This window comes from Amphiprion ocellaris, chromosome 7 (assembly GCF_022539595.1).
Source record: "Amphiprion ocellaris isolate individual 3 ecotype Okinawa chromosome 7, ASM2253959v1, whole genome shotgun sequence".
In the NCBI taxonomy this organism is placed as follows: Eukaryota; Metazoa; Chordata; class Actinopteri; family Pomacentridae; genus Amphiprion; species Amphiprion ocellaris.
The window spans coordinates 25,311,364-25,339,072 of record NC_072772.1 but is presented as its reverse complement, the minus strand read 5'-3'; the positions used below and the strand labels follow the sequence as shown (position 1 = coordinate 25,339,072).

Sequence of the window (27,709 nt, the reverse complement as noted above, 5' to 3'; positions counted from 1 at the left end):
TTGCATTAACAGGAAATTCTACAGGCCAGTTATTCTTAAATCATATATGCCCTTTTGTAACTGTAAGCAGTTCCTTTGTAGTTCTTCTGCACTGTAAATTTCATCCTTTGCTCCAGATCTGTCATCACTCAGATATGCAATTTTTCAGTTGTTCAAAAAGACCTTGTTTTGCGCTGAAAGACTACTCTGTTCCCTGATTTGAGAAACAACCAATCACAGATTTGCAGGACAGGTTTAAAAATGTGATGTCATGTTCCTATTATCTAGCTATCCAGTAATATTAGTGAGTTAAAGTGCCCTTGCACCAAATGCATGTTGGGATAGCAGCTGTCAAAGTGTTGCAGGGTTACAGGGAACCCAGGTGTCAACATCTAACACAAGCAGACTCAGAAATCAGTAAAATGGGTTGGGTCATCCACTAAATGTAATGTTAACTGTTGATCCCCAGCCCCATCCTGAATGCTGCAGACATGCTGCTCTGTTTGGCTATTCAGTGAATTGTTGGTAGCAGCAGTGAGTGATGCATGCACAGAGTAGAAAACTGTTCAACTTATGAGCGCTCTAAGAAAAACAAGCTGTGCTTTAACTGAGGAAATAAAGACATATCATTTACCAAGAGAGGTGAGATCCTTGTGTCATTTTAAGGCTCATTCAAGTGTGAATGTACCATCACTTCAGCAAGACAAAGACACAATGCTGTTGGATTTTTAGTTCTGTTTCCTGTATATTTCTTTTAAATGACTACAATGCCGTACCGTTCCATCATCATCATGACCACCCACTCTGTAATTTACTTTCTACTGTAACTACATACACTGTTCTGTTGCCACACTCACTAGATCACCAAATATGGATTTATCTGCTGTTTCCACTTGTTTAACTAACACTACAGGAAAAATACAGTCCACTCATTTCAGAAACTTATAAACCCCTTTCTGAAAAAAGAAAGTATGCTTTATGTTTTACATCTTTAGTGGAAACCAATGGGCTTGAAGCTGAGAGCCATAAACAGAGTAAAGAAAAAAGAAAGAACTGAGAGATGGATTTATTGAAATAACAAAAATGCACTTGGTCTGTCCATTACATTAGCTGCTCTTAGCAAAACAATTTTTATGTCAACTGTATGATAGTGGTCACTCAGTAGCACTGACTGCTTGATGGGAAATATATGATTGGAAAGACATTTTTGCAATATTTCAGTGTGAATGTACAACCTAATTACAGCACTGTCAGAATTATCATTTACTGAGTTAATGGGTAGAATTTCACACCCACTTATTAGAATGTGTGAGAATGCTTAATGTATCATTTTACAGCTGCTGTCACCACCTGAGGACAGCTTTGCAGCTGCCTCTCCTGTCGGACATAAAAAGGTTGAATCATGCTTTTACTGTTGAGGCAGGACCAAATGTGTGTCAGTCAGAATCCTCAATGACCAATCAGGAGCTCCATTCCCTGTGAGTCATAATACACCCTGGGTCTTCTTCAGGTTATGTTCAGATCATGAAGTTCCAATTAAGGTTTGGGAATACATTTGTTTAGTGGGAAGTCCTTATAAGTATAAAAACACACTTGCAACTGTGTGTGTGTGGCTAAACATATCAACAGCTGACATAAGACAAACGATTCTGCCTGTGGGGAAGCAAACACTCCCCACCCTCTTCACAAACTCACTCCTATTCTTATCATTACGTAGAGTTTTTGAAAAAGAAAAAACAAGAAAAAGGTATCAAAAATAAACATCTCATCTTTTGTCAGGCTTTAGCATGTGTTGATTCATTCCATGCCTCTTGAACCTTTGATTTTCCAGCACTCCCATAGTGATTAATAGCTCAATCTCAGGCTGGCTAATGAGTTTTATCAGGAGCCGCTGGTGATTAATTAGTGACAGCAAAAAGCATGTCACTGCTTTATTCTGGCAAAGCCATTTCTTCCATACTCTAAATCTTGTCTGTACAAAGAGATAGCTCAGCCCCAGGTGACATTTTCAAACATCCCAGAGAGCTTTGGCTCTGTAGGCTGTAGGCTGTCGTCAAATCAGTACAAATACATGGCCCCTTCGCCAGTTAAGCTGTGACAATGAATGTGGTTATTAAACATGACACTGACTTATTCATCTCATAGAGGGAGATGTCTATACTAATCACTAATAACATCAAGATTCATATGCTCCCTGTTAGCCAAACCTCACATGTTTTGGAATATGCTGTAAATATTAGATGGAAATTGTGTGTTTTTTTTTCAAAGGGTTATGATCATTGCATACTGTTGTCCTTCCTGAAAGTTGCACTTAATGTTCTAATAATAATATAATAATAATGCTTATATATAGCTTTTCAAGATATTCAAAGATGCTTAACAAAGTAGGTAGGAACACACACAAAAAATAAAACTAAAAAAATAAATAGAATATAGTAGAGAAGTGAACATATAGAAAAGGGGATTTATGAGTTGTTGGCAGTGTTGAAAAGATGTGTCTTTACGGATCTCTTGAATATGGAGAGTGAGGAGGATTCGCTGATGCTTTTGTGAGTGAGTTCGAGAGGATGGGAGTGCTGATGGAGAAAACTCTGCCATTCCAGGTGCGGTATTTGGTCCGAGTGGTGGTAGATACGAGGCTAGCATCAGCAGAGTGGAGGGTGCTGTTGGGAGTGTGCCAGTGGAGGAGTTCAGTCAGGGTGGGGGGGGAACCAGGTTATGGAGAGTTTTGTATGTGTTGAAGAGGATTTTAGAGTGAATTCGCTGGAAGACGGGGAGCCAGTGGAGGTACTGAAGGATGGTGATCAAGAGTGTGGTAGTGGGTAAGCAGGCGAGCAACAGAGTTCTGGATGTATTGAAGTTTCTTGTTGATGTGCCATAGAGAAGACTATTGAAGTAGTCAAGGCTGGATGTGATGAATGCATTGATAACAGTTTCTGCAGCTGAAAAGGTGAGGGATGGATAGAGGCGAGCAGTGTTTTTGAGGTAGAAGAAGGCTGTTTTAGTGATTTATTTGGTTGGAGAGGGTTTGGTTAAAGGTGATGCCTAGATTTCTGATGTGAGTAGAAGTGAGTGCAGTGGTGAGGGAGAAGCTGTGGGAGGAATTGGTGAATGATTTTGGACCAATTATGATGATTTCTGATTTGTTATGGTTTAGTTTGAGGAAGTGTTTTTGCAGCAATGACTTTATTTCTGTGATGGTGTTGGTGAGGGTTGAATGGGTGACAGTGGTGATTGTTTTGGTGGAGATATAGAGTAAGATGTCATCAGCAAAACTGTGAAACTGAAGTCCATGATGGAAAAATAAGTGGCCAAGGGGGGAGCATGTAGAGGATGCAAAGGTGGCTGAGAACCGAACCTTTGGGAACATCTTGGGAGAGGGGAGCGGTGGAGGATTTACAGTTACTGATGCTGATAAACTGGAGTCTGACAGAGAGGGAGAGTTTAAACCAGGAGAGGGCAGTGCCGGTAATGTTGAAGACAAGGCTGGTGAGAAAGACGGAATGGTGGATTGTGTTGAAAGCAGCAATGAGGTCAAGGAGGATGAGAATGTTTAAATATCTGGATTCACAGGAGCGAAGAAGGTCGTTGATAACTCTGAAGAGGGCTGTTTCGGTACTGTGGGTGGAGCAGAATCCAGATTGGAAAGATTTATATAGGTTACTGGCAGAGAGATGGGCTTTAGGTTGTGATACAACAGCATGTTCCAGTATTTTCAACAAAAAGGGGAGGTTTGTTTGGGATGTTAGGATTTAGTCCAGGTTTTTGAAGAATGGGGGTGACAGCAACAGGTTTGAGACAACATTTGGCATTAATGTAGTTTATTCTTATCATATCTTAAATTTAATCTGTGTGTCCCTTTGGAGTTTGAGGTCCAGGATTTTTCTGATCAGACTTCTAACAAAAAGGAGGAAATTGGAAGTGCTATATTTTTTGAGGAATAAAAATGTATCCATCCATCATCATCTATACACCGCTTAGTCCTCATTAGGGTCACGGGGGTTGGAGTCTATTCCAACTGATTTAGGGTGAAGGCACAGAACACCCTGAACAGGTGACCAGTCTATCACAGGACTACACATAGAGACAATCAATCACACTCACATTCACATCCACGGACAATTTAGAATCAACAATTAAACTCAGCATGTTTTTGGACCATGCAAACTCCACACAGAAAGATCCCAGGAAGGCCGGGACGCGAACCAGGGATCTTCTAGCTGCAAAGTAAAGTGCTAAGCACCAAGACACTGTGCAGCTAGAAATAAAAATAGTGTTTGAAGTAATCAATAAATTAGTTGTTACTTTAACACCTTACTGGAAGAACTATTTGCCAGATTAAATGATAGTAAAAATGGTCACATGCAGCATAAGATTACATTAGTCATGCGCAGTTAACTCTCTCTTTCTCAACAGTGCTGATTATATGTGACAAGGCATCAGCTAATTTGAGCTTTAATGTTTAAGTTCTGATAACAAAACACAGTGTTGAGAGAAAGCTGATGATTGTTTGCGATGATATTGAGAAAGCTTCAAGTAGCAACATGGGAGGTCACAGTCAGCCCATTTGGAACACATAATGCACTTGTCAGTATAAATAAAAGGACTTTTTTGTAGATAAATGGTCCTGGAATTGTATTAATATGCAAGCAGCATTCTACTATTGTAATCCCTAAACTGGAGTTAATTTTAACTTCCTTGTATACTATATGTTTTGCCATGGTATATTGTCTTTTCTTTATCACATTTTTGAGCTCATCGTATGTTTTGAACTTAATTGACAAAGCAGTAATGACCACAACCATGTCAAAAAAGTGAAGCAAAAAGTACAACATTTTGTTGTAGTAGAAGTATAAAGTCAAGTAAAACTAGCATGATATTTCCATAAATTATGCTAGAGTGGAGTGATTAAGTAAACTGGCAAATACTTTTGTTTTTAGCAGAAAGTCTTTTTTTAAATAAATTGTAGTGAATTAAATGACTTGAGAAAAAGATGAATGTTTGAAGGTATGAAGAGACATAGTAGGGAAAGTAGCATACACACATTTTAGAGCTTGACTAGGGACTAGAAGTTCTGCTGCACTGATTTTGACCTCTCTTTTCTGAAATGTTACTCCTATAAGTCCCCCAAACATGACAATACATCAGAGGACAACCCCTCTAATCAGCTGATGTTGAGTCCAGCTAACAGTATGGGATCGCAACGATACATGAAAACTGTACTCTATTATTATTTTTTTTGTTTGTTTATTTCATTCATTCACCAAAAACAAATACCACATAAATACATATACAAAAAAGAAAAATATTTGAATGAAAGGGTGGCAGAAGGAAGTAAAATACTTATAAAGTCTGCCCCCTATCAACATAAAATCACTGACAAGTCATTGTCAAATTATGCTGTTGAACACAGCCATCTGTCAATAAATTCAGCAAAACCATAAAGCAAGTTTGCTGCTACACAGCAGTGTCATATTTTTTTCAGAAATGAAGCTTTTAGACTTATCTTAAAAATAAAAATGGACTTGTAAGTTTTAATTTTCTCATCTAGATTATTCCACAGACTGACTCCTTGAATTGAGATACATCTTTCCTTTGGTTTTGTTCTAAACTCTGGTGTTGAAAAAACTTCAGTTCTTCTTAATTTGTATCTACTTTCTCTCTTTTTGAATCTGTTTAGTAAGTTGTCTGGTAATACTTTTTGGTAAGCTTTATACGTAGTTTTGAGGAGGTTATATTCTACCAATGCATTAATTTTTAATGTTTCTAATTGTATAAATATTGGATTTGTATGGGCCCTGTACCCACACATTTCTGCAAAAGGAAAATTGGTTCAATGTAGGTTTTACAAGCACTTCCCCACATTTCAATACAATAGGTCAGATATGGAACAATCAGTGAGTTATACAACAGAAACAAAGCACTCTTATTCAGAGATTCTTTGACCTTATGTAGCAGCTATGGTTTGGGATACCTTTGTTTTTACATGCTCTATGTGGGATTTCCATGTCAACTGTTCATCAATCATTACACCTAAAAACTTAATCTCGTGTGTCCTTTCGATCTCTGATCCTTGTATAAACAATGTTACATCGATGTCTTTCCTTTTACAACTAAAAATCATATATTTAGTCTTACTTATATTTAAAGATAGTCTGTTAGCATTGAACCATTTCATAATTTTCTGAAACTCATTTTCTACGGTTTGTAGAACCTTGTTTATATTTTCTCCAGAGTAAAATAAGGTGGTATCATCCGCAAATAAGATGCATTTTAGTACATTAGAAACAGACACAATATCGTTTACATAAAGAAGAAAAAGTACTGGTCCAAGGACCGATCCTTGGGGTACCCCACGGATCAATATTATATCTATTGAGCACTGAAACAAGACCTTAAGTCCAATCCAACTGTCATTTTTATATTTATTATATTGACAGTCCTTTGCAGCCACTGCACACAACAGCCCCTCTTGAGGATTACCAGAAAATATTTTAGATGTTCATAGACCTTAAGTCTTAACATTAAGAAACATAAATCATGTACACATAAGGTATCACCACGGAAGACCAATGAATACGTACAAACAATACAAACTCCACAGCAACTGCAACACACATAGTAGCACATATACAAAAGTCAACCCGGTGGCATGTGTCCCCTCTGGAGTTACATTTATTATTGAATATCTGGTTGTACACATCTATGTGAACGTCATTCTGGGAGATTTGCTTTCCATGACGTCTTTTGCAATTTGCTCTAGACTCAGTATCTCTGCACGTTCATTCTCAGTACAAAATATGACCAGAGCTCTCAGCTTCTTCATCCCACTGCAGTCCTCACAGTTTGTCAAAAACTACAGAAAGGTGGTATCTGACAAAACAAATTCATTCATGGAAGGTTAAACATATTAACATTTAGTTTTTAGCCACCTAACATGCTGCATTGTGGGCATGTATGGTTTGCAGTGCTGGTATTATATCAGTAATTATTTGAAAAGATGTAACATTTTGTGGTTATTGCTAATTCTAACCACAAACCCTGTAGTGCATGCATCATTGTGTCATTTTCAACTGCTGACAAACCGCTAGACCAGCCCAGATAATACCGCCACCCTCACATCCCATGACACCATGTTTAGAAAATGTATATTTGTCAAGCAGAACAGAGTGTCTCTGTCCTGACGGTTCTGTCCTCCAGCAGCTTCAGATGCAACAGTTTTTTTTTTGTTTTTTTTTGCTGCAGCTTTCTTTTTGTCTCGGAGTGTCAGACTCAGACGCAGACAGCAAAGACAGCAGACCGACAGATTCAAAAATATTACATTTACTTACAGTAATACTATGGTTACGCAAACACAATGGTAAAGTTAATTGGGGAAGAGGAAATGACATCACTGGAGTCCCACTACACTGCACGTCTCCAGAGGGAAATGACTAGCGAGGCACAGAGAAATTACAGAGCAGGATACACCTATGGAAGCTGAAGCATGACAAGAAACTAGGTGCACAGAGTGAAAAACTACAGTACAGGCTTAATAATACAAGAGGAATAATAATTAGGAGTAGAGCTAACTAAGAGTTGGTAACACCAAGCTGGGAAAGACTACGCAGGGATGGATATAGAAACATTCACACAGCATGGCAACAGAATACTCAAACTGTTTTTGATGATCAGGCAGCTTTGTCACACACATAATCAAAGATCAATTCTGGATCAAAACTTGGAGTCTTGAAAAACTTTCAAGAAACCATCGTCGAACAGTCTTCAGAGTCTTATGTGAATAATGTTCATTCAACATAGAGGTTGTAAGAACAAACGAGCAAAATCTCGAGATTTTAACTAACTGCACAAAGCGTTACACCTTCTTTTATACCTATGCAAATTCCTTCTAAACACACCTCTTCCGTTCTGGAAAGTCACAACCCATAGTCTTAAGACCCAATCAAAATGTATATGATGTAATCTTACCAAAAGTTAGACCACCTCCTCTTTTTTATTTCTGCTAAGTTGGCATTATTATCTACTTTACTTAGTGTGCCCTAGGCTTCAACTCACAAGTGCAGACGTAGAGAGGGCATGAACTTCCTGTCTCATGCCTTATATGTGCTCCATAGGCTTCAGCTGGGTTGTCGCTTTCCACAGAATTATTCAGTGTACTCATAACTTCAGTTGGCATGTTAGGTCTTCCGATCTTATCTTTGTAAGCTCCTAAATTTGATTCACACATCCCATTTGTTTAATTTTATCATTTGTTCAATCATAAAATACCACAACAAATGACTCTGCAACAAACAGACGATACAAGAACAATGTCATGGTGAAATACAGAAATGCACACTTACAGTGGCAGAGCGTGGGAATCAACACACTGACATTAATACTAAGAAGACATGAAAAAAAGCTACTTACACAATGTAGATGAACTATATATTGACAGCCCGAGCATTCTTAGCTGGCAGCCTGAACTGGGAGAGTGATTGAGGGAATGCAGGTGGAGTGGGTGTGTGGTGCGGCTGCAATGGTCACTTCCATCAGGTGAGGGGTCCAGGAGTAATCGTGGAGGAATCCAAGATAAACTGGGTCTGAACAGGGAAGACAGAAGCCGTGGCTTCAGCAGGAGACAAGAGGTGCAGGCAGGGAGGGTCGCAGAGGAAAAATCAGGGTAACAAATACACAACAAAGCGACAAGGATTAACTAATTGAAGTTGTTCAAGAGTCTGGTGTCAAGTGGTGGTCTGAGCCCAGCTTTCATAGTGAAGGATGATTGTTCGCAGGTCGACCACCACCAACTGCAGGTGTCCTTGATGTGGTGATTATCCAGCCCTATCAGCACGCACACCTCACTCTCACCCACATGAAAGGAGAGGAAAAGGAGGGAGAAGGAGAGGAAAGGCTGCTACTAGACAGAGCTGGAGGTGGAGGGCGTGACACTTTCCTTGCCTTCTGACATATTTATTTAGACTTTATTATATGACTTTTGTTTTTATTTAGTACCAAATTCTACTGTATGTTAATGCTTGAGATGAAAAATACTTCAGAAGTAAAAGCAAAATTAATGTTTTTTTATACTGATGTCCTGAGCAGAGTCATTTAATATTTAGTATCTGCTGATACCAAAGCCCAGTTTAATGGAGGTGGTCACTCAACAACAAAGGTAAACTCTACTACTACTTTGTTCTGTGTGTGCCTTATGTTTCAGGTTGAACATCGGTAAGAATGACCTATTGACGTTTTATGATGGAGATGACCTTACAGCCAAAGTGCTGGGTCAGTATGGAGGATCAAAGCCATGCTTCAAGCTCCACACCACTACTGCAGATATCACCATCCAGTTCCAGTCTGACCCTGCCACTAATGTCTATGGCTATGGCAATGGCTTTGTGGTTCACTTCTTTGGTAAGCCTCAAGCAAATACTGATTTACACCTCAGGATGCACTTGGGGAGCACTTTCATAAAGCTGATATTTAAAAGCAGATACTGTCATTGTACAGTTTGTTAAAAACAGCTGATAGCAGTCATCCAGGTCATGGTAATCCTCGGAGCTTCAGCAGAAATCAACTGGACTTGTAGCCTCTTCAAGACGTTTTCACCTCTCATTCAAGAGGCTTCTTCAGTTCTAAATGACTAACGGGGAGTTACAGAATTTATAGCCACTCCAGGTCACATGGCTAATGGCCCATAAATGGCCAGGACTCACCTGTCTCCAGGTGTGAGTTGTTGTGAAACCAATCATGGCGATGTGGCCAGTTTACACAACAAAGGATGTGTGAACTATTCTGCTTCTGCCATGCGAGATTGTTGTTTCTGATGGTCGTTTCCATGGCTGTGACAAGGGCAACCACTGGTATCTGGTACTGCAAAGTTCAGTCCTTTGGCTAAAACATACTTTTTTGGTTGTGTTAGTTCCCTATTTGATAGGTTATTCACCCACCTTTCAGGACTGTCTAATGGTGTGGAAACCTTAATTTTTTTTTCTCGCTGATTCGGACATTGTCCTAGTGTTATTTATCTTGACCTGTAGTATAAAAAAACTTCTGGGTTTGTCATTTCTTGCCCTTTTTTTATCTATTTCCTCCATGATTGTGCTGGGTAAGTGTGTTGCCAATTTTTAGTCTGTTCGCTCCTGTCCTGAAGTGCTTTGATGATGAAGTGAATTTTTCCTAATGTCATGTTTCCCACTATCACATGGTTACTTAGTAAGCAAACTTCTGCTAGAGACTTGTGGCACAGTCATTTTTATTATAACTGAACAAGTATCTGATGAGTCGATCAAGACTGAGTGTCATCTGACTGCCACTTCAGTTACAACTTAGGTTACAACTCAAGAAAATCTGATTTTGGAGCAATAAAGAAAAAAGGGAGCAAAAGCAGTAGATTGAAGAGGAAAGCTGTGAAAAGTAAAGTTAGACAAAATGAAAGAGAGGAAGAAGGAATTTGTTTTTGCTGGGATGAGACCTAGAAATGAAGCAATAAGAGGCTGTCCCTGGTGTTGGGACTTTCCATCAGTGCAGCACCACACCACAGCCTATATCTGATAAGAGCTAATGAATTCAGAGGGAAGGAAATGCTACAGAATACAGATGATCAGCAAAGTGGAATAAAGGGAGGGAAAGCTTTTATTACAGTCTCTTCATGAATCTCATTGGTGGAATGTAAACACAGGACAGCAACGTTTGCAGGTGTTGGATAATTTTGCTTGCCTAGTGCCCAGTTGCAATTACTTTGGTGTGTTTGTCCAAATTTGACTCCTAAGCAGAAGGCCTGAACCTGCGGCTGCATACCTGGGAATGAGCAAAGCCAGCTGGCCTGGCAGGTTGCATTTTGCCTGTAGGAGAGCTCATTTCAATTGCTGGAAAAGTATTGCTCAATATATATGTATATATATATATATATATATATATATATATATATATATATATATATATATATATATATATATATATATATATATATATATATATACACCTGGGACATTCAAAAGTTTAATGTGGTAAATGACTATCCTAGCTGGAAATGGCTGATTTTTAATGGAATATCTATGTAGGAGTACAGAGGAACATTTCCAGCAACCATCACTCCTGTGTTCTAATGCTACATTGTTAGCTAATGGTGTTGAAAGGCTAACTGATGATTGTAAAACCCTTGTGCAGTTATGGTAGCGCATGAATAAAAGTGTGAGTTTTCATGGAAAACATGAAATTGTCTGGGTGACCCCAAACTTTTGAACAGTAGTTGAAGTCCAACAAGACAGGCACTTCTTACACTTCCAATTAAACCTACAGATTTTTAAGCCACTTGAAGACAATTGAATGAAGTTGTGAACACAGTACATTGATATGGAGAACTTGTTAGCTCAGAGCAGACAGAAACACGCACATTCCTCTATGACCATTCCCTCCACTCCTGTAGAAGTGGCTCGTAATGACACCTGCCCTGAACTCCCTGAGATCTCTAATGGCTGGAAAAGTACATCTCACCCTGAGCTGGTTCAGGGCACCGTGGTCACCTACCAGTGTTACCCAGGTTATCAAGTGGTGGGCGCTGAGCTGCTCATGTGCCAATGGGACCTCACCTGGAGTGGAGACCTCCCAAGCTGCGAGAGAGGTGAGAACAAAGATACTACCATCACTGCTTGCTACACTATGCACTTGTGATGGGAAAGATGCACTGTAAAAACGAAAACTTGTGATTGTTCATCTCACTATACTTTTTAAATTAATCTGACTCAGAAATAAAGCTTTGCCAGTTGCAACTAACAATAACTAGTTTGTCCAACAAATTTCTCTCAGTGTTGCCCTAACAAAAAATTTCAAGTCATCATAACAAAGAGTTCTAGTTTGTCCAACAAATTTCTCTCAGTGTTGCCCTAACAAAAACTTTCAAGTCATCATAACAAAGATTTCTAGTTTGTTCAACAAATTTCTCTCAATGTTGCCCTAACAAGAATTTTCAAGTCATCATAACAAGTACAGTGACGTTGAGTCTCCACCAGACTCATTTCCCTTTAAGTAAACCCCGTAGGTGCTCTGCGCCCCTCCACTATGGGCTTTGAAACCCCATAGATGAACTTTTCAATCGTAAACACGCTGTCCACATCCAAACGTGGTCTGGTCGTCTGAGGTCGAGTCACGACGTGGTCGGAGTCGGACATTTTTTTGCAACAGCAATTCAACAACATGGCCGAACTTCGACATTAAGTTGGAAAATACTGGAGAATTTGTCAGCAGGTTAAATTTTCCAAAGGAGGTAAGTGTTTTTTTTTTTTCTATATTTTGTTACTAGACAAGGAATGTGTACTGTATTTTCCCCCTGAACTCGCAAAGCTAATGCAGGCTGCAGGTTCACCTTAGCAGCACGACGTGCCGAACATCGTAAAATGATGATAATAAGCGAAGATGTGCTGTAAGTTGATAAATTGTTTGAAACTGTCAAATGTCTAAAGTCCGAGCTGTAGTGGGTAGAACGCATAGAAAATCCATTCATTGTGGAGTCTCTAAATCACCCATTAAGTAATTTGAATGATCCGTTAAGTTTTCGGTTGACCATTTAGCATGTTGTCATCCCTGCAGGGACGGGTTTTTTATGGCTTCAGTTGGGCTAGCTAGCACACACACACACACACACACACATGTGCGTGTGTGTGTGTGCGTGTGTGTGTGTGTGTATTGTGTGTCATATTACCATATGACACCCAATATTGATAAATTGCCCAGCCCTACTGTAAAACTATTATAACACCCAGACCTAGCTTCAGTATGGTGTGTTGCATGGTGGTGAAATAGAGCTGTATTAGCTGTATGGTGTCATGTATTTTTACAAACTATTTTTGTTTACAAGTTAAAAAGTCAGCAGAAAAAAAAATGCTTTCACTAAAATTAATATGTCCTTTATGTGTATAACGCAGCCCATGAAAACACTTTTGTTTATGTATCTGTTACGAAGGTACTTGAGACTTTGCTAGGAAAGACTGATTTTTTCGGCCAAATTGTATTTGATCAAGAAGAATCACATTGTGGTAATTTTGCATCTTTTCAAGATGGCAAGTATTACAAAGATAATAATCTACTGGGTCAGCAAAATATATCTATCAGTTTAGCATTGTATATTGATGACTTTGAAGTTTGTAACCCACTGGACACCTCTAGAAAAGTTCATAAGATAACTGCAGTATATTGGGTTGTTCTAAATTTACCACCCAGGTTCCGATCAAGTCTCACTTCTATTCAGCTTATTGGGTGAAAGTGTGGATGTCAAACAGTATGGTTATGAAAAGTTTCTTGAGCCATTGATAAAAGACATTAGGAGTCTAGAAGAAGTGGGAATTTTTGTTCAGGGTGGAGGTCAGTTTGCTAAAGGTACTGTTTTTTTGTGTGTGTGCGGATAACCTTGCAGCACATCGTTTTGCAGGCTTTTTTGAAAGTTTTACTGTTGAGAAATTCTGTCGGTTTTGTTTGATAAGTGGGAACCAAATTGCAACTATTGAAGTGAATGATTTCCAGTTAAGGGGGCCTGATCAACACAACACTTTGTTGGAAGAGCTTAGGCTGAACGACAGGCTCCAAAGCATTGATGGGGTAAAAAAGGATTGTGTTCTGAGCAAAAATCTACTGTTCTTTCATCCTGTAACTGGATTTCCTCCAGATGTGTTACATGACCTTTGTGAAGGGGTTATTCCAGTAGAACTGTCTTTGTGTTTGAAAGAACTGATCTCAAAAGGTTTCTTTACGTTTGATATATTAGATGACTGTATAAAATCATTTCCTTACAAGTATTCAGACAGAGTAAACAAACCACAAAAAATTCCAAAAGCGAGCTTTGATAAAGGAACGGTTGGCGGTAATGGACACGAAAACTGAACACTGTTGCACTTACTTCCTTTTATAATTGGACGCAAGATACCACAACAGGAGGCTGCATGGGAGATTCTAATGTACCTTAAAGAAATAGTTGATATTGTTGTGTCTAACAGACTCTCAGAGGAATCATTGTGCTATTTATCTTGTAAACTACTGGATCATCGGAAGTTGCTCACCAGCACCTTTCTGGATTTTAGATTGAGGCCAAAGCACCACTACCCACATGTCATCTGCTGCTATGGGCCTTTAGTAGAATTGTGGACAATGAGGTCTGAAGCACAACATAGCTTCTTTAAAAAGGTGATCCATGACACTCACAATTGGAAAAATGTGTTGCTCACGCTTTCCACAAAACACCAGCAAATGATGGCATACCATCTGGATAGCCGTAACCTATTCAAGCCAAAACAGTTTGTTGAAAAGTGAAAGTGATCAGAGCGTCAGAGTTGTGTCCATCACTGAAATGTGAAATACAGAAGAAGTACGGACATCTAGACAGTGTGTCTCTGTCTAAAACGATCCACTTGCATGGGACACAGTATACGGCAAGAATGATTTTATCTGCTGGGGAATGCAGCGGCCTCCCAGAATTCCATAAAATTGAGAACATTCTTGTCAATGCAGATGAAGTGACATTCATTTGTAAAAGACTCTCTTTCTGGTACACTGAAGATTTCAGGTCCTATGAGCTTAGTGAGCACCCTTCTGCAGAAATTGTACTCCTGGATCCAGATGTGCTGAAGGATTACCACCCACTAGCAGCATACAGAGTTGGTGGAAAGCTGATGGTGACCACAAGGACATTCCTTCTCCATTAAAGCATCTCAAAATGGTATGATATGTTTCCAGCTGTTTGCACAAAATTTGAACATTTCCATAAAATGAAAGTTTTCATCATACTGTAGTGATGCTAATCTTAATTCTGGCCTGAAACTCGGTAAGAGAATTATTGTGATTAATTTTATGAGTGATTAAGTATAAATATCAAACAATCTTTCACCATATACAACTGTGGAGTTCAACTAAGTGCATATAGTCAAGTACTGTATCCAAGAACTTAAGTACAAATTTGAGGTACTTCTACTTGAGTATTTCCATTTTATTCAATTTTATACTCGTATTTCATTGCATCTCAAAGGCAAATGTTGTACTTTTTGTCCACGACATTTGTCGTGACAGCTTTAGCTACTAAAAACTTTTTTGATTACAATTTTTCATACCCTTCAAGTCCAGTGAAAACATACAGCTTGACTCGGTGATTTGATTTTGAATGTTTGTGTTTAGGGCTGACACAAATGATTATTTTTATACTTGATTATCTGTTGATTATTTTCTTGATTATTCATTTGGTTTATCACATGTTTTCATATCATCTCTTTTTCTTCTGTTTTCAGACTTTGTTACTTCGGGTAGTTATCTCCTCTAAAGAAGCTTGGCGAATCCAGCTCCTGAAGCACCAGAATCTGTGGGCCAGTTGATAGATATTCTGAAAGAGAGACTTGAACTTGAAGGCGATTTCTCACTACAGTTTGAGGATCCAGATTTTGGAAATGCACTGTGCAACTTGACAGCAATGTCTGAATTACTGGCTGAGTGTGCAGTCCTGCATATTAAGTGGAACTGTGAATTAACTCCAGGTATCCAATCCAGTGACATTTCAGTTTCCTCACTGGACACAGCCAGTGTTCACTCTGAAGATTTCACTTCTAGCTGTACAGATTCAGTCCAGGGCAATTTGAGGCATGTCACCGAGTGGCCATTTCCATTTCCCATCCCAAAGTTCTCATACGATGTTAAACTGAAATTGCGCAAGGCCAATGAGACATACGAAAAGTCAAAGAAGGGACTTGATGCTACAAGAGACATTAAAATGGAAATTTTGCATTAAATTGCACAGGCAGTTTTTGAAATCAAAAGCTACCCCGAGAAAGATGAACTTGAATCAGTTGCCTCTTCGTTGGTTCTCAAGTATCCATGCCTGAAGGAGCCAGGTAGTGTCACAGGCTATGAAGGATGGAAAACAAGAATCAAGTACAAGCTTGGAAACTACCAGGCACAACTGCATCAGGCAGGTTGCAACGAGGTAGCAATAAACAAAAAAAGAACAGTGGAAGACGAGGATGTGACAGTTCATGCACTCTGAAAAAGCCCAAACATGGAGAAGTCAACTATATCCCAGATCATCCAGAACACCATGATGATTCTTCTCTAGAAGAAGAAAGAGTTGCTCTGGTTGAAGAAATAAAGAAGAAGAAAAAGAACATGATGCTGATATGGCACAAGATGGACCTGACATTTTCCCTTTGAGAGAGGTCGTAGAGGTCATAGAGGGGCAGCCAATGGTATCAGAGGTCCAGGAGAGATGGCCTGCACTGTTTTCTGTTGAGGAGGTAAGGCAATTTTCATTTTAGTAACTGTCTAATTCAAATGCTGCTGATGTTATGGTTGAAGATATATTTGCAAAGTCTTCCATACCCTCCTTTATGACTCCACCTCAGATCCTTTAAAACACTGCACTCCATTACACCATCATTCTGAAATTACCTTTTTTTTAAAAAAACAAATCAAAAATCTTATCCGAAACAGCATGTTGCTTATTGCAATTGTCTAATCAGAAAAACAATGGATGTGTCATAGAATATCTTTTATTTGTCCCACAAGGGGAAATTTGCAATGTCACAGCAGCAAAGTGACAATAAGAAAAGTCAAGAGAGCACATCTATATATTAAAGACACAAGATATATACATGACATATACAATATAAATAAGAAAAAATAGAAGGATATTAATAACACAAAATTTAAAAATATGTACATAAATGAATTTCACTTCGGTTTTATTGCACATGACAGTTTACTAACTGTCATTAAGTGAGTGTGTGTGCGTCATGGTCAGATTGTTTAAAAATGAATGGTTGTTTTGTCCTTGGAACAACTAAATGGTGTATATATACTATAAGCATACTGAACTTATATGCAAATACCAGTTGTATTTTTGTGGAGGGTTTTGACTGTTCCTGTGTAAAAATTTAAACATAAATACTTATCTATAATGGTGCATAGGTAAAGATGCATACAACATTGTCCATGTTAATTGTGGCAGAGCCTGCCGCTGCTGACTGGCTTGTGAGAAGGTGATGCTACAATTAATTACAATCAAGTTTCATTGTCTTGTTTGTTTTGTTCAGATATCAGAAGAATTTCATCGGATCACCAGCAAAGACCTCTTGGGGACTTTCAATGCATCCCTTGAAAAATATGTTCATCTCCTGCTAAAGCTGTACCGAGCTAGAAAGGCAGCTTTTGGTCCAAGGATGGACGACCTCCTGGAAACGCTTGATGAACATGTGAGTAAAGCGATGTAAGATAAAAGTGTGCAAAAGCTGGAGCTCAGCCAATGGCCAATTGTTACTAACAAGATAAAAGAGATGTTCGAATGTCATCTGACTGTTTGCCTCGACTCTTAAAACTTTGCAAATTCTTGTAAATTTGCTGCTGGCTGACACAAAGCAGCTGCTCCTCCTTCTGCCTGCTACCTGTGAATTACATCAGAGCAGGACAGAAGACTGAATGGAGAGACTGACTGAACAATTTAGAGTTTCTTTCAGTGAAATTAAGTTTACATAGACTTGACTGGTGTAAACATTACTGTTGCTGCTTTAGAATCATTTATTTATATGTAATATATTCAATTTTACGATTATTTATTGATGAATAAAACAACCTAAAAGTGATGGGGTTTTTTTCAAGTGGCAGCAGAACCCAAACTGTGACTAAGCCTATTCCAGGTAATGAATGTGAATGTGCGTGTTGCAATAATTTAGTTATTTATTTGCTTGGTAAATAGTTGTTCTCTAGCATTTAAAATCCATATGATTTTATATTGTATCTTTCATACTTTAGTCAGTATGGTCATGAAGTTGGCATTACATTTCATTCCAATTGGTACAGCAAATTAAAAACCCTTAAATTTTACTTGGAAAACTCTGGTGGTACCCTGAGTTATTACTTGGTGTACATTACTATTTAACATTTTTTACTTTATCGTCGTTACTCTAAATTATTTCTGACTTGGCATAAAGGACTATAGTGCTATACTAATTGACATGCTTGTGTGTTTTCCACCTAATACTCTTTAGACATTGAACATTGTGTCTCAGAGGAAGCAAGTAGCATTGAGAGGTCTGCCCATTTTTGTTCGAGATGACTCAGCTGCGTTTTTCCTGAAGCGTTTGGTAAGTAATAGTAAGTGAAGGAAATACTTTAAAATGGAAGTAAAAACACATATACATATTTTATGTGTAGTACTATTTATCCCTCTAGATGAATTTGATGTAAAGTTCCGGAGTTTAGGGAGATAACAACAAAAGAGATGTCTGCCTTCTCTCTGATTTACATAAACTAGATAGCACTTGGCTTGTGGTGCCATCTAGTTCCATGACCTTGGAGAGATGTCGACACCTCTATGGCTGGTATCTCAAAAACTTAGCAACAGCACAAAAAATATCAAGAAGGATAAGTAGCACATTTTGATAAATCACTACAGATGTGATAAGTCTGTGCAGGAATTAATTTCTTTTCTCTTGGAGAAAAATACTCCTTGAAATGAGGGAGTAGATAATTTGAGGTGGGGTTGTGTGAGTCACTGAATCCATAGTGCTTGTCCACGTCTATCCATGTATTGCCTACAGTAGATGGTAGTCAATATGACCCCATTTTGAAGAAGCAGCAGCAGGTGTACTGATGTAGGAAGCTAAACATGTTTTCTCCGCTTTACATTGCTGTTGAGGCAGCCTTTTCTGACAGGAAACTATTGGTATATAAGCCAAATATAGGTCTGTCCACACTCAGGAGATTCCTTTGGCAGAACCAGTAATTTTACCTTACAGAACAGAGTTACCAGGTACCAGTGCCTCACTAACAGTTTTTTTAAATGGATGGCTGTTGCACAGTAAAGTAACAACACAAATGAACTAACTAATCAAGGCAGTGGTAGACCAGCAACTCCAGTGTTCTGTGAGGTAAAATTACCTTTTCTGCCAAAGGAGTGGTTGCTTTGGAGAAAACGATAATTGTCTCATATTATATTCCAATTGTAAAGGCTGTGCGGTAGCAAGCAGCTTGCATATTAGTAGTAATATTGAGATTTCTTATTAAGCATCTTAAATATATTTTACTGTTGACCCTAGATCAAAGTCAAGTCAAAGTCAGCTTTATTGTCAATTCTTCAATATGTACATGGCATACCAAGAATTGAAATTTTGTTACTCTCTCTTCGTGCAACAGTAGACATTAAATAAAGACTTAGAAAATAAGATATTAAAGGGCAAAAAAGAACAAAGGAAGCAAAATTAGAGCCGAGCAACAACTAAGAACTAAGAAAAGCAGAACTGAGTGAAATGTAAACATGACCATGAGATAAAGTGACGGATTTAGTGCAGAATACTCAGAACAGTGCAAATAAGTAACAGTCCAAGAAGTGCAAATATGCTTGACGGTTGAATGTGCTATTTCAGTGCAGATCAGAGGTTATGGACCAGAGTTTGTGTATGCGGGGGAAGGGGGTGGTAGAGAGGGCAGACAGGGGAGAGAGTTCAGCTTCCTGACAGCCTGGTGGATGAAACTGTTGCTCAGTCGGCTGGTCCTGGCCCTCAGACTCTTCAGTCTCCTCCCTGATGGCAGCAGGCTGAAGAGGTTGTGGGACGGGTGTGTGGGGTCACCTGCAATGCTTAGTGCTTTGCAAGTGAGGCGGGTGCTGTAGATGTCCTGGAGTGAGGGGAAAGAGACACTGACAATCCTTTCTGCTGCTTTCACGACGCGCTGGAGGGTCCTGCAGCAGGAGGAGGTGCAGGAGTCGTACCACGCTGTGATGCTGCTGGACAGGATGCTGCTGTTGCATCACAATTTCAAAACTTCCATCAGTTTATGGCAAGAGTCAGTAACATGAAACCAAGGATAAGCAGACATGTCTTCCATCTTTTAGTTTTCCCTTGCACTTAACCATACATCTGTTACTTTTCCTCAGGACACTGACCATGAACAAAGAGTGCTCAGAGGTGTGTCTGTTGGCCTCCTTGCTGTTGTAGAAGATGATGATGCCACTACAACACCAACTGTGTGAGATGTGGCTGTGGTGTTGGAAGGGGCCGTTGCCCTGCATGACCTACCAGACCTCTGCACTGGTTTTGCTTAATGGAAAAGTCAGAGATGCTAACCACGGTTGCTTTTTGGTACACCTAAATAGACAGATTCTTTATTAATACCAAGAGAAGTTCAAGAAATGTTCATCAAAAATAAGTAAAATAAACATAATACTACTGGAGAAACTGTTTTTAAATCCACCCTGTTTGTTCATTGTTCTTATTGTTGTTCATCCACTTCCGCCACTTCCTTTTTGGACAGCTGGTTGGCCTTATTAGTCTTTGTTTACTTATAATGTACACGATTTGGGCTGCAGTGTGGAGCAGTGGCTCGCAAAAGTGAAAGTGTCAGTTGCCATTTGACGAGGTGCGTATCAAGGGTTTTAATTGTTGAAGTTCATTGTTCATATTCAAACTGTATTGTATATGCTGGTGCACACAGTCATTTTAAACATGCATGTCCCCCTTGCCAACAAAATGGAAATTTGAACAATTAAGACATGAGGCTCTAGGTGTTTATTTTATGATCTGTTTTAATTTGACCTGATGTGCTCATGCAGTTGACACCCTCATGTTTACAACCATGTTTCACAAGGAATAAACAGCTAGTTTCACCCAACTTTCAGCTGTGTGCTTTGTCTTTTATTTTCTCATTTATTTATTGAGCTTTTCTTGAGTACAATTAACTTTGCCTTTATAAATCTAGTATTTATGTTATTTTAGTTTAGAATTGTTTGTTAATTCAACAAAAAGTCTGCCTTTGTAGAGGATAGAAATACATGACATGGAAGCAAGAATTTCATTGTTAGCCTCACAGGAATGTCACCAATAGATGGACAAGAATATTATCATTAGGGGAACAAGAATTTCCAAGTTGGAAGAACTCGGATATCGTCAATATGTACACAAAACGTTTCAAATTGGCAGGACTCAAATATTGTCTTTCGGTGAACAAAAAGATCTACAGTGGGTACGGAAAGTATTCAGACCCCTTTAAATTTTTCACTCTGTTTCATTGCAGCCATTTGCTAAAATCAAAAAAGTTCAATTTATTTCTCATTAATGTACACTCAGCACCCTATCTTGACAGAAAAAAACTGAAATGTAGAAATTTTTGCAAATTTATTTAAAAAGAAAAACTGAAATATCACACGGTCATAAGTATTCAGACCCTTTGCTCAGTATTGAGTAGAAGCACCCTTTTGAGCTAGTACAGCCATGAGTCTTCTTGGGAATGATGCAACAAGTTTTCACACCTGGATTTGGGGATCCTCTGCCATTCTTCCTTGCAGATCTTCTCCAGTTCTGTCAGGTTGGATGGTGAACGTTGGTGGACAGCCATTTTCAGATCTCTCCAGAGATGCTCAATTGGGTTTAGGTCAGGGCTCTGGCTGGGCCAGTCAAGAATGGTCACAGAGTTGTTCCAAAGCCACTCCTTTGTTATTTTAGCTGTGTGCTTAGAGTCATTGTCTTGTTGGAAGGTAAACCTTCGGCCCAGTCTGAGGTCCAGAGCACTCTGGAAGAGGTTTTCTTCCAGGATATCTCTGTACTTGACCGCATTCATCTTTCCTTCAATTGCAACCAGTCGTCCTGTCCCTGCAGCTGAAAAACACCCCCATAGCATGATGCTGCCACCACCATGTTTCACTGTTGGGATGGTATTGGGCAGGTGATGAGCAGTGCCTGGTTTTCTCCACACATACCGCTTAGAATTAATGCCAAAAAGTTCAGTCTTGGTCTCATCAGACCAGAGAATCTTATTTCTCATAGTCTGGGAGTCCTTCATGTGTTTTTTGGCAAACTCTATGCGGGCTTTCATATGTCTTGCACTGAGGAGAGGCTTCCATCGGGCCACTCTGCCATAAAGGCCTGACTGGTGGAAGGCTGCAGTGATAGTTGACTTTGTGGAACTTTCTCTCATCTCCCTGCTGCATCTCTGGAGCTCAGCCACGGTGATCTTTGGGTTCTTCTTTACCTCTCTCACCAAGGCTCTTCTCCCACGATTGCTCAGTTTGGCTGGACAGCCACGTCTAGGAAGAGTTCTGGTCGTCCCAAACTTCTTCCATTTAAGGATTATGGAGGCCACTATGCTCTTAGGAACCTTGAGTGCTGCAGAAATTCTTTTGTAACCTTGGCTAGATCTGTGCCTTGCCACAATTCTGTCTCTGAGCTCCTTGGGCAGTTCCTTCGACCTCATGATTCTCATTTGCTCTGACATGCACTGTGAGCTGTAAGGTCTTATATAGACAGGTGTGTGCCTTTCCTAATCAAGTCCAATCAGTTTAATTAAACACAGCTGGACTCCAATGAAGAAGTAGAACCATCTCTAGGAGGATCAGAAGAAATGGACCGCAGGTGAGTTAAATATGAGTGTCACAGTAAAGGGTCTGAATACTTATGACCGTGTGATATTTCAGTTTTTCTTTTTTAATAAATTTGCAAAAATTTCTACATTTCAGTTTTTTTCTGTCAAGATAGGGTGCTGAGTGTACATTAATGAAAATTAAAATGAACTTTTTTTAAATTTTAGCAAATGGCTGCAATGAAACAAAGAGTGAAAAATTTAAAGGGGTCTGAATACTTTCCGTATCCACTGTAAGTTGGCAGAACTCTTGTCCTAAACTTAAAAACTCAGTACAGTCAACAATGGTGGACAAAAGTGGAGAAAATTCAAAAATCCATTGCATCATGTTGCCTCAAAATTTAGAATTTTCTCAAGGATTTTTTTTTTTACAGTGATAGCAGCTACAAGCATCAGCAAGAGTCTACCTTGCTTTTAGCACCAGTATGAAAATACAGAAGATACATCCACTAAAACTAAAAATGCTTTAATTTTATGCAGACCTAGGATAGTTCAGTTAGTCTTGACGTTTACCTGGGATTCCAAATTATTAAAAATCATCAGATATGAAGTGCTCCATCCAAGTCCAGGAAGGACATTTAACTATTCAGTAAGATGTAAATCAAAATACTGTAGGCATTAATATCAATCCATTGTTTGTTGTTTTTAATTTGCTAGGTAATTATATAGTTTATAACATTTCAGAAAATAGCTATTGAGTTAACAGTATTATGTACGACAGAGGAAAGCAGCAAATCTGCACAGAAGCTGGAGAAGTTGTCAGTACAAAATGCTGTGTGGCAAATAAAGATTAACTGGTTTAAATCCCACTATTTTTAAAAATGTATTTTGGCATTGGTGCATCTCTGAAATGTTTGAATTTACAATTATAATCAGAGTATCAATCAGTAGATTTAGACGTAGAAGTTATTTGTCTTTTTATCCAAAAGACAGAAAGCATTCAAGATGCATTTTCACAGCTGACATTCAGACTTGTCATAACATCAAAAGCAGAGTCGTAATTTAATATGTTAATGATGACTTAATTCAATTACATTTCAGTAAACTAAGACAGTAACCCAGCACAAAAAAAAACACTGGAACCTTCCCTAAGTGCAGCTGTCATTAGTTTTGTGATTTTCTCGTGAGCATAGGTCACAAAATCTGCAGTGAAAAAAGTGCATCATGCTACTATCCAGGAAAGGGAGTGACATTTACCGAGAAGTTCCCTCCTGTCATTAAGATGCATTCATGCTATATTGGAGTTACTTCATGTACCAGTTTGATTCCTGTAAATAGAGTCCACATCAACATCTAAGATGTAATTATGACTGAAAAGTCACATTCTTCTGAAAGCTTTAAAGCGTCATACTTTGAGCAATAAAGTAGGGATGTGTCTGCAAAAGCAAGCAACACAGACATCTCGGGTCAGCAACAGTCTTTTGTTAAAGGCCATTGTAATGAAACTGAAAAGAAATGGATAACAACAGTTAGTTATATGAAATGTCCAGTAATGAAGGCCAGGCTGCAGCACACATTAAGTGACAGCTGCCCTCTTGAGATGAACGTAAATGCTTCCAACTTAAAAACATGCAAATCATCTTTCTGATACATTACATATGATGTGCACACAGCAAGTAAAACAACTACATACATTAATGAATAACCCTAATACATTTCTTAATTAGTGGATTTTTCCCCTCCACTAAGAAGTAACTGAATCAAAAGGCTTCATAAAACATGAATTGTGTGCAGTACAAGGCATCTTCATGATGTGGGCAGTGTATATCTCTGTCTGTTGAGATGTCAGTAGAATCGTTTGAAGTACTGATGAAAAGTGAAAAACTGGTAAAAATGACATTTTGAATTCAGGGCTCTATCTGACTCCTTCCTTCTGTGGTGTCAGAAAGATGACTGTGAACTATGCAAACTTTAACCTTCAGAACTGTCCTTAGCATGTACATGACAGTGAATCACATTTAAAAGGCCTTTAAAAGGCAGTCTTCCCTTAGTCGAGACGTAAAATAATGATTATTCATACGTGTCACCTCCTCATCACAGTGCTGAATAGAGCTAGATTTTAAAGTGTCTGTTTTGTTTTTGTTTTTTTTAATGTGACAAACACATTTACCAAAGAAAGTAATGCGTCTGTGCCGGTGACCAGCACCGTTAGACTCTGACCTATCTTACATTTACTTTTGGCCCTAACTCACAAGTGAGTGTTTATGGACTCCTAAAGAGGACAGACTTTACAACATCTGATAATATAACCGAAGATTTGATAATCCTAAGCTCAACTTTGTACCTTGGTGTCCTATTATTTCACTTCTCCATCAAAATGAAATAGATGTCATTTTACTTCCTTGATGAAGGTAATCCACAAACATAAGGGATTGCCCATGAAACTTGCTGGTTTTTGCTTGTCTGTCTGATTACTTTTAAATTTCTAAACTTTGGGCACAGTGTGTTAAACGGACTATATCAGTTCTTTCTATATTATTGTAAACCAACTCAGATTAAAACTGAGACTTGGAACTTCATTCCTAATAACATTCACTTTCTTTCTTAGACACATTAAATATGCAATTCATCAACATCTCCATCTATTTAACCCATTTGGCTTCTCTTCTATTGAGTATTACAGACCAACTAGGAAATACAGTTGACTGACGTTAAGTAATGCCTCTCTGTCTAAATGAAAAACAACAAAACAAAAGACTAGGAGGACAGAAAATATCTGATAACAATAACATCTTTCTTTCTCTTTCTGTCCAGTGGTGTCGTGTGCTGACCCTGGAAAGGTGGAACACAGCAGGCGGGTGCTATCAGGTCCACATTTCATTGTGGGTTCAAGCATCCAGTACATCTGTGACAAGGGCTTCACTCTGTCTGGTAACAGTCTGCTCACCTGCTTCAACCGAGGATCCTCAGGCCCCATGTGGAACCAGAAGCTGCCGAGATGTCTGCGTATGTACCAAATGCTTCTTGACTGTTGACAGTATTTGTAACTGAGTGAGACAAGCAGTCAAATTTTATGTGATGATTGAGCAGGTATGCGGAATTGTGAAAGTAGGATTTCAACTCTCTTTAGGAACAAACGTCAAGGTTGCCAATGTGACTGAATTAATATGTAGGAAAATGAAACAGAAACTATCCATCCATCCATCCATCCATCCATCCATCCTCTATGAACCGCTTAATCTTCATTGTGTCGTGGGGGGCTGGAGTCTATTCCAGCTGACTTAGGATGAAGGCAGGGGACACCCTGGACAGGTCACCAGTCTATCACAGGGCTACACATAGAGACAAACAATCACACTCACATTCACACCTACAGACAGTTTAGAATCACCAGTTAACCTCAGCATGTTTTTGGACTGTGGGAGGAAGCCGGAGAACCCGGAGAAAACCCACACATGCACAGGGAGAACATGCAAACTCCCTGCAGAAAGATCCCAGGAAGGCCGGGATGCAAACCAGAGATCTTCTAGTTGCAAGTCGACAGAGCTAACCACCAAGCCACTGTGCAGCCCAGCAGAAACTAGATTTTTGGGAAAAAAAAATATCTCTGTATGTCCACTACAGTAACATTTAGAAATATTTTAATAACTGAGTATTATACCACTTCAAAAACACAACTTTGTCATGCCATCACAAGAGGAAGATCAGCCCACCTAAGTCTAGGTTTATAACAAAAAAATTAAGACCCTCACAGTAGTTTTACACTAAAGAGATTGAAAATGTATATTCATGCAAATACGACAGACTATAGCTTCAGAGTTATGAGCCTGCTGGGTGTCACAGAGACCAGGAACATATGAGGAAACAATTTTTATCAGCAGGAAATGAATTAGTGATGAGGCCAACGAGTGGAGAGCAGAAAATGTGTCTGAGTGAATGATAACAATTGTTAACACATTTCATGACAGTTCCCTAAAGTTTGCCATCATATAACAGAATATAACACAGGCCATGTAATACTAGAGTATTGATGCTAACTGTAATAGAAACAAATGCACGAGGATCAGCTGCTGTCAGTCATAACTCCTTGTCTGTCTCCTTATTTATTGTAACTGAACTGTGTGTGTTTAGCTTCACTGTCACCCACATTTTGCTGCTTTAAATCTAATCAGTTGTTCACAAAAACATTTACTTTACTCAGCCGCTTTATGTAACCACTCTGCAAAAGTCATTTTAACACACATTCTATTGACTTTTTTCTATTTCCTAACATGTTTGACAATCACAAATATTTTTTTTTATTTCTGTACACAAGGTAATGTACTTTCACATTATTTCAGAATATCATTTTTGTAAGCAGTAAATCTTACTGACCCTTACTCCCATAAGTAATATTTATCTTTTCCACTACCTTTCCTCGGCTAACATCCTCTGAACTTCACAAGTGTATTCGTCCTCCGCTTCATTCCTTTCCACCTATTAAATTGGGGTATACTTAACATTGTACTCCCCAGGGGCTGCTAGAGGGCCTTTAGACTTTCATTCTGGCTTTGATGCGCCATTTTTCTCCCTTGAAGAGCTACTAACATTGTAGGGAAGTTAATTAACCTGCTTTTGAATGAAGAGTTTTGGTGTCTTGTGATGGCCTAAATCTGTGAGAGACTTCAGGCATATCAGTCATGTTAGATTAGATTTCATTTTCTTGATGGCACCCCCATTTCTTAGTAAATCATCACAACACCATTCAAGTATCTGTTGATGTAGGTGAAGAATTTATTCTGAAAGAGCCAAATAAATCTGGTGTAAAGCGCTGAGGTCAGTGTAGGCAGAACAGATGGCATAAGAGCTACACACTCTGAACAACAGCTCACATTTTCTTTGCTGCTTCGGTGTCCTTCTTATGTAACTCACAAACATGAACACATGTCTACATGTGTTGTCCAGAAAACGTCAGCGAGGAAAAGTACACTATTATCAGTTTGCTGGTTAGGTAGCGTATGAGCTGCTTAGCTGCAGCTTATTAACACAGCATGGAAACACAGTTACAAATCTCACTTTGGTCCAGTTAGATGCTGCTGTCTTCCTGATGCTTCAATACCAGGACGCCACCTGGTGGAGACACAAATACAGCATGTTTGTTTAGTTCTCTCTTTGTCTCCAGTGCAATAGGATAGCATTCTTCTTCTTCTTCTTCTTCTTCTTCTTATTATTATTATTATTATTATTATTATTATTATTATTATTATTATTATTAGGGGTAGTAGTAAGTTTTGTGATGTCGATGTTTTCAGCTGTCTGGACATCCTGCCATTCCTTTGTTTCTGTCAAAGCTGGGGAGCTATAAGTGTGTCAGTCAGATTAATATATAATTTCCTCTTCAAACAGCCTTGAAGGTATTAACTTCATTTGCATTAACATCTCATCCTCTGCC

At 38.9% G+C, this 27,709-nt stretch overlaps 1 protein-coding gene and 1 long non-coding RNA gene across 4 annotated transcripts in view; both read left to right on the top strand.

Annotated features, from left to right (window-relative positions):
• The window catches only part of sez6b (seizure related 6 homolog b), a 284,944-nt gene that overhangs the window by 241,996 nt on the left and 15,239 nt on the right, over positions 1-27,709 (top strand). For all 3 annotated transcript variants that reach the window (XR_008602221.1, XM_055011999.1, XM_055011998.1), the window contains exons 10-12: positions 9,179-9,375; positions 11,390-11,584; positions 25,093-25,284. Coding sequence is in view for 2 of the 3 variants with exons in the window: in XM_055011999.1 (XP_054867974.1) it covers positions 9,179-9,375; positions 11,390-11,584; positions 25,093-25,284 (584 nt within the window). In the remaining variant the exon portion in view is untranslated. The remainder of the gene's footprint in view (positions 1-9,178; positions 9,376-11,389; positions 11,585-25,092; positions 25,285-27,709) is intronic.
• LOC118470655 (uncharacterized) lies at positions 11,595-21,000 on the top strand. Its single transcript, XR_008602222.1, has 4 exons — positions 11,595-14,668; positions 15,231-16,226; positions 17,025-17,183; positions 17,976-21,000. It is a non-coding gene; the product is annotated as an uncharacterized LOC118470655 (long non-coding RNA).